The sequence below is a fragment of the Gossypium hirsutum genome, chromosome D10 (assembly GCF_007990345.1).
Source record: "Gossypium hirsutum isolate 1008001.06 chromosome D10, Gossypium_hirsutum_v2.1, whole genome shotgun sequence".
NCBI classification, from domain to species: domain Eukaryota; kingdom Viridiplantae; phylum Streptophyta; class Magnoliopsida; order Malvales; family Malvaceae; genus Gossypium; species Gossypium hirsutum.
Window position 1 is genome coordinate 48,875,206 of NC_053446.1, and position 7,746 is coordinate 48,882,951.

A 7,746-nucleotide genomic window follows, 5' to 3' on the forward strand; every position below is an offset into this window, starting at 1 on the left:
AAACTTGATGTCATTGAATTGTACATGAATTAAATGGAAATTGCTAGTGATATGATCTAAATCGTGAGCATGAGAAATTGCGAATTGAGGGAAATAGAAATGAAGCATTGAATTGCATGAGTATGTATCGGGTCTCGTAAGCCCTAATTATTATGATTATAACATTTTGATGATATACTGTGAAAAGTTATAGAAGCATGTTAATTATTTTGAAAGTTTTAATTTAAATGAAATTTTATAACTCGGTTAAATACGTTTACAAGTGCATGTGTTTTGGTAATGCCTCGTACCCTATTCCGGTATTGAATACGGGTAAGGGGTGTTACACACACTATCTAGATTTTCTCTGGTAGCTTTTGTAAATTTCCTTTTTGATTTATATGGCATGTACATAGTTTGATGATAATATAAATACTAAAACTTGTTTAATGAATATGTATTAAAGTAAAGTGTGATGAATATGCTAAATAGTATAATTATAATTGAAGTATGATTTGGTATCAAATTGATTGAAATAGATTGGTTGGTTTGGATTGGTTCCGGTTTTAAAAATTACAGGGAATGTTGAATATTTAAAAAGGGATTATATTGAGTTTTTATAAAAAAATTTTTGAGACTTTGCGAAAAATTAATTAGGTAAACTTCGGTAATGCCTCGTACCCTATTCCGGCGATGAATATGGGTAGGGGGTATTACATCAAGAATATAAATGAAACTGTTATTGGTCTCATTCCCAAAGTTAATAAACCCAAGGATATGACTCACTTTCATCCTATCAGCCTATGTAGGGTTATCTACAAGATTATTTCTAAGGTCTTAGCTAATAAATTAAAAAAATGTTCTTTCAGTTTGCATTAGCTAGAACCAGAGTAATTTTGTGCCGGGGTGTATGATCCATGATAATTTCCTCATTGCTCACGAGCTTTTACATTACCTCCAGAATTCTAAAAATGGGCCAAATAAATGGTTTTTGATTAAGCTCGATATAAGTAAAGCTTATGACCGTGTTGAGTGGGACTTTTTAGAGAAAGTGATGATCCGTATGGGGTTTTCTGCTTCATGAGTTACCTTGGTTATGTAATGCATCCGATCAGTGAGATATGTTGTTAAATGTAATACGTCCCTCACGGACGTGATTATTCCTGAGAGAAAGCTCTGTCAGGGAGATCCACTTTTACCCTATCTTTTCTTGTTTTGTATGGAAGCGCTCTCAAGGTTTCTTCTAGGGGCCCAAACGGATGGGAAGATTCAAGGGATTAAGGCTAGTCAGAATGGGCCTAGGATTAATCATCTTTTCTTTACGAATAATGCTCTCCTTTTTCGTAATAAAATAGAGGAGTTTGAGACCGTTAAGGATATCCTCCACTATTTCGAGACAATTTTTGGGAAAAAGATTACTCCTTCCAAGTCATTTGTCTACTTCAGTCCTAATACTCTGAGAGATCAAAGAGAGTAGTTGAGTGGTATCTTGGGTATACGAGTTCTCGAGTTCATGGATAACTATTGGGGCTTGCCTTTAGTCATTGGTAAGAATAAGACGAGGGCATTTCAACACATTATTGATCAATTTTCTCTTAGGATAAAAGGCTAGTCTAAAAGTATTTTATCCTATGGTGGTAAGGATATTTTCATTAAATTTTTTTTGCAATCTTTACCTACTTATGGCTTTCTATTTTTCTTATTCCTAGGTGTACCCTTAATGTGATGATCTCGAGGATGAGGAGCTTTTGGTGGGCAAAAAAGAACAAAGATCGTGGTTGAGCAATGATGGCGTGGGACTCCCTTTGTACACCTAAAAGCATGGGTGGCCTTGGTTTTAGGGACCTAAAGCTATTCAATATTGCGCTTCTTAGGAGACAAGTATGGCGGCTCATCAACAATAAGGATACCTTATGTTATCATATCTTGTGCTCCAAATATTTTCTAGATGGGGATGTGTTTCACACGAAGGCTGTTGATAAGCTTTATTTCTCTTGGATAAGTATTGTGGATGCGGTTAAAGCTCTTGAGATCGGGTTTGGATGGTAAATTGGTGATGGTATGACAGCTAGGTACGAGTTCGATCGATGGGGCTTCGAGGGTCTAAATGGTAACTCGTTGAAGACTTCTTTCAGTGGCATTCGGTATGGTCGAGTGCGGGATTTATGAAGGCCTAACTCGTGTGAGTAGGATGGAGATCGAGTGAATGATTTTTATGGTGAGGAGATGAGTCCTCATATTTGTGCCTTACTGATTGTTTAGCATGGTCCTCCAGATCGGATTGTTTGGTTTCACAATAAGCCCAGGTGTTATTCTTCAAAATCTGGATATTCATGGCTTATCCTTAAGAAGATGGGTTTTGGTTTGCATCATTTGTTTTGGAGAACTATTTGGAAACTCCGTGTGCTTCCCAAAATTCGTATCTTTGCTTGAAGGGTTGGTCACAACCTGCTTCCGACCAATGTTAAAATGACCTCAATTATTCAGAGTTTTGATCGGGTTTGCCATAGGTGTGGGACGGGGAATGAGACTATTATCCATGCTCCTCGGGATTGTCTTAAAGCCCGCGCGGTTCTTTCTTCTAGTGGGATGGATGGTTTTTACTTGATTCCTCTTTTGAGAGTTGTATTGATTGGCTTGAGAATGCTACTCGCTTGTTGGATCTTAAGGCTTTTGATAATCTCATTATAGTCTTATGAAATGTTTGGAATAGCCGCAACAATGCTTTGTTTCATGGGAAGGAAGAGGATGCTCGGTTGATTTGGGAGCGGGCAAGAATTTTGGGGGATGATTTTATGAATTTTAATCTGTCGCATGTTGCGTTGAATCCTAGACCTCTTAGATCCCATAGGTGGGTTAAGCCCCCGATTGATGTCATTAAGATAAACGTAGATGCGGCGATTCATGACACAGTGGTTGGCATCAGGATTATTGCGTGTGACAGTGATGGTTTTGTCTTAGGTGGTCGTGTGGTTTACTTGGATTATAAAATGGATGTTTAATAGGTTGAGGCAGAAGCCTTGAGAGAAGGTATTGTTTGGGCGCGTGACAATAATGTTGCAAGGGCCATTTTCGAGACCGACTGTGCAGGGTTGGTTAACCGGTTTAAATTTCGTAGGGAGGATATCTCGATTTTCGAATTTCAGTTGAATAATATTTTCAATTTGTTGGATTCTTCCATTGAGTTTGAGATTGAGTGGGTTGCTCACTCGAGTAGTAGGGTGGCCGATGGCCTTTGTAAACTTACTATTGACAAACGTTGTACCTTTTCTTTTAACATGGAGTATCCGAGCCATATTCATAGGCTTGTTGTACTCACTGATGGTTGTTAATATTGAGGTTATGGCTTTTGAGCCCATTTTGTTCAAAAAAAAAAACCTTTCTTAAACAATATCTATAAAACGAGTGTAAATTATAAGAAAAATAATACTAAAAATACCCGCATAATGAACACAAAACACTCTCTAAAAGATGCATATTTATATGCGAATAAGCTGCCTATTTATAGACGCAGTATGGTAGCTTCCCTTAGCAGATTTTGTATAGATAAATTCATCTAAGATAATGACCTCCAATAATTATCACAAGATAAAGCCTTATAAGCTAAATTTATCAGTTTAATCCATAAGATAAAGGCTTAAATGATAAGAATAAGGATAGGCTTTATCCGATAAAGCATTGCCGATCTTCAAGTTTTTACAATCAACCAAATTCAATCAACATGGTTCAGCATGAGGTAACACATACTCAGAGAATCATTTGCTTTTGGTGAACATAAACATGGAGGTCAAAGTAAAAAATGCCAACACTTAACTGTACTTGAATTATCCTAAAGTCATGTCCAGACTGCTATCCAAAGATTTGTATGGATATCTGTTTAAACGAATAAGCAGTAGCAGCTCAAGTAGATGTTTAAACGAGGGTTAAAATATCATCAATAGATTTTTATGATCTCAACAAAAACTTAAGCAACAGATCATTTATCACTAGTTAACAGAAGGCGTCTTAGACAAAGAAATGACCCAAAAAATATGGCTCTTGGCCTTCCAATTGGGTCGCTATATATTATGAAACAACTGTTCCTTTATATTTAAAGTTTGTATATTATATATTATCTATATATCCTTTTTAGGTCATGTGTACCTGCAGGAAGAACATTACCTTGACATGAAAATTACTTATCATAAACAGTATATATTTGTATAAAATACGTTTACTTTACATTATAATATAAACAAACAAGATTCCAAAGGAAAATAAAGTGAAAAAACTTTCCAATTCTTTTGACGACGATGATGGGATTTTCTATATTGAGAGTATATTATATAATCTCGAGTATTCCAGAAATTAAATTAATATGTTTTTATGAATATTTAGAAAGAAACGATGGGAGCTGATGAATTTTAATTAAAATTTTGTTCCATATAGTTGAAATTTTATTTTATTTATTTTAAAATATTGTTTTTATTTTATATGAAAAATAAATATATATATATATGCATGCATGCATAGGATGGATGATGTTTGGGACCTCATGACCTTAATTAGGGCATCTATCTATGTTTCCTTCACTTTCTATGTACGGCCACTTTTATTGAAAAAGAAAAAAGAAAAGAAAACTGTGTGCTAATGAAAGTGTTGATAGAGACTCAAAAATCCCTTTCACACAAAGGAAGTTTCTACATATATATTTTATAGGTTTTATTATTCTTAATTTTTATAGGGTTAATCCATTTGATTCAATATTTAAAATTCATCATAGACTTTTAATGGAAATGATTGGAATTAGACAACTAATTACATGTAAATTGAGAAATGATCTAGTTAATTTGAATTGCAGTGACAATCAATAAATTTCAAGCTTTAAATTTTGATATTTATAATCTGTTTTCACTCGAGAGAATGTTAAGGGTGAGAGGGGTCTTGATCCCCTAAAAATGAAAAAATTTAATTTAATCTCTTTAAAAATAATAAAATTAAAATTTAATATATAAGAAAATTTTACTTTAACCTCCTCATATATAAAAAATATTCTATTTAATCTCTTAAAAGATAATCTATTAAATATTACCCCTAAAGAGTTTATTACTTCAGCCTTGATTTTCAATTGCTTAATGTGGAATCAATGCCATTGTAGCTGTAGCAACAAACAGACAAACAACAAAAGAAATTAAAAGGTCCCAGTTGGATATAAATCCAACTGCTTTTTCTAACTCATTAGATGCCTCCATGATAGGAAAAGCTACAATTAAATTCAAACCCTAATATATGTACATTAAAGCAATATATAGTATAGATTTTAAAGTGTAAACCTTAGTGATTTACTTCAAGTTTTCCCATGAACACTTCCAGTAATTTATGGATTTACTAATACAAATAATGCCCCTAAAAAAATGTAAAATTCTTTGCTTTGATCCAAATTTATATACTGAATTTTAAAATTTATGAGGAATTAAAATATGATGACACAATTGGAGGTAAAAGTATTATAAAAGATCATGTACTAAGTGTTAGATTGTATTTTGCCCCCTTTACTTAAAAAATAAATAAATTCTATCTATTTTTACTATTAATAATTGGTCTTTGTACATCAACATGACATGAGATACATGTGATACACCATATGTTAGTCGTTGATTATTTTGTCTGCTACGCCAGTTTTTAACAATATAAATGGATGAAAATTTTAACAGAAATGGTCAATTTGCTCTTTGCTCTAATGTATAGGGATTAATTTACCATTTTTTAAATAAAAGGGATAAAACACGATCAACTTTTAATACATTAACCTTCATGGTACTTTCACCTACAATTTGATATGATATGGTAATCCAAAATATTAATGTGTTGCTACAAAGAGAATAACGTTTCACCGTACAAAGGACACGTATTCCGTATACAAAGAAAGATTCGTGATGGTGCTCTTTCATTTTTCCCATTGCAATGGTGAAAGCTTTTGATCACTTTCATTTATGATATAATCGAACAATTCTTTCATTTTTCTTTCTGCCCTTTCATTTTCTATCAAAAACGAACTTTTTTCTTGCCAACCAAACGCCACGTTCCTCACAAAACCCTATATAAGACCAGTGCCCCTTGAGCATTCAATGCACATCACAACCTCAACAAACAACCTCATATATAGTAACCCTAGCTATCATTTCTTCTACTCTTCCTAGCTATCTTTTGGCATTATTTTCCACATTATCAAATGGAGAGAGTGACAAAGCTGGCATCTGAGAAGCCGGTGGTGATCTTCAGCAAGAGTTCGTGTTGCATGTCCCACACCATCAAAACCCTTTTCTACGACCTCGGGGTTTACCCTGCAATTTACGAACTCGATGAGATCCCTGGAGGATGCGAAATCGAACAGACTCTCCTAAGGCTCGGTTGTAATCCTTCCGTTCCGGCTGTCTTCATTGGCGGTGAACTTGTTGGTGGAGCTAACAAGATAATGAGTCTTCATCTTAATCGGTCCTTAATTCCAATGCTTAGACAAGTGGGAGCCCTTTGGGTTTAATCTCAAAATTAAATTAACCACTAACATGCATGCTAAGGCACTAATAAAGATGTGATTATAATATAATATATGTAGTCATGAGAATATAGATTTCAGGTCTATTTAGCGGTACAATGTATAGAGTACTGCTTTATATGATGTTACTAATTGACGAGTCTTCGTATGTTATCTTTTTGTAATGTATTAATTATGTTTTTGGAGTATTATATAAAAGTTACGAGTTACATTAACAATGATTTGGAGTCCTTGAACAAGACCTTGTCAGGTTTAGAATGCCCCAACCTATCAAAAAATGATCACGCACTCTCATGCAAAAGAACAGCTCACGAGTAGCTTAAAGACTGAAGGACAATCGCAATTATAAAAGAAAGGGTATAATTGTCTTTTAAGGATTCATTCTACCACTATATCACTATGATATTTCTCTTTTGGCTCTTATCTTTTTCTTTACCTTTGCTGGCTTAAGTATGGGAGAGCTTCTAAAGCATTAACTCCGGCATCCCATAGTTCATCTTGTATTTGCAAACCTTAGGCCATTCAAGTGCAGCCCAATTTAAATAAATTTACTAATTTCAAGCGTAGCCAGCTTTTAGAATCTTTGTTCTCATAACTTATTTAAACATTTTACTTTTAACTGCATGTTGAAGTTGCCAAAAATGCATGGCTCAAACAAACCCAACAAGCAGCAAATCAAAGAGAAAGTCCAATCATATATCCTTTTTCATATACTGAAGGATAGCTTGATTCCCCAAATTTTTTATCCAGTTGTACCACCAGAACTGACCTCTAAAAGCCAACAAAGGCAATCTATGGAAAAATATAGTTAATTATAGCCACTTTTATATCATGGTATCCGTACCATATATCAATCACTAAGAATCAAACATCATTTCCATTAGATTTTGCAATATTCTGAAAAAGATGTCAAAGAATAAAAAATAGTTCCAAGAGCCATAACCAACCTCATGAAAATATTTGTGGAATAATCAACATGATTAAACAACAAAGCATGTGAAAGTTATGCATAATCCTAAAGGATATTATATATACATATTGTCGGGGCAAATGATAGGTGTCAAACAAATTTGGGAGAATAAATTTTTTTCTGAATTTATTTTGTGGTTTTGTGTTTTGGATTGAGAGATATTCCTTGTATTTTTTTTTTATCTACATAAGAATAAAGAGAATAAAAAACAGAGCAGCAATTTGTACAAGGCCTTGAGTAGAAAATTTTGCATGTTACTTTT

General features: G+C 33.8%; 1 protein-coding gene across 1 annotated transcript; it reads left to right on the plus strand.

Annotated features, from left to right (window-relative positions):
• The first annotated feature begins 6,094 nt into the window (after positions 1–6,094).
• LOC107915998 (monothiol glutaredoxin-S7) lies at positions 6,095–6,923 on the plus strand. Its single transcript, XM_016845168.2, has one exon. It carries the CDS (start codon positions 6,191–6,193, stop codon positions 6,497–6,499), a length of 309 nt encoding a protein of 102 aa, XP_016700657.1. The 5' UTR covers positions 6,095–6,190; the 3' UTR covers positions 6,500–6,923.
• Positions 6,924–7,746: the final 823 nt, after the last annotated feature.

Bases quoted from the DNA above. Each gene is read 5' to 3' on its own strand.
- LOC107915998 (XM_016845168.2), top strand. From the start codon at position 6,191: ATGGAGAGAGTGACAAAGCTGGCATCTGAGAAGCCGGTGGTGATCTTC.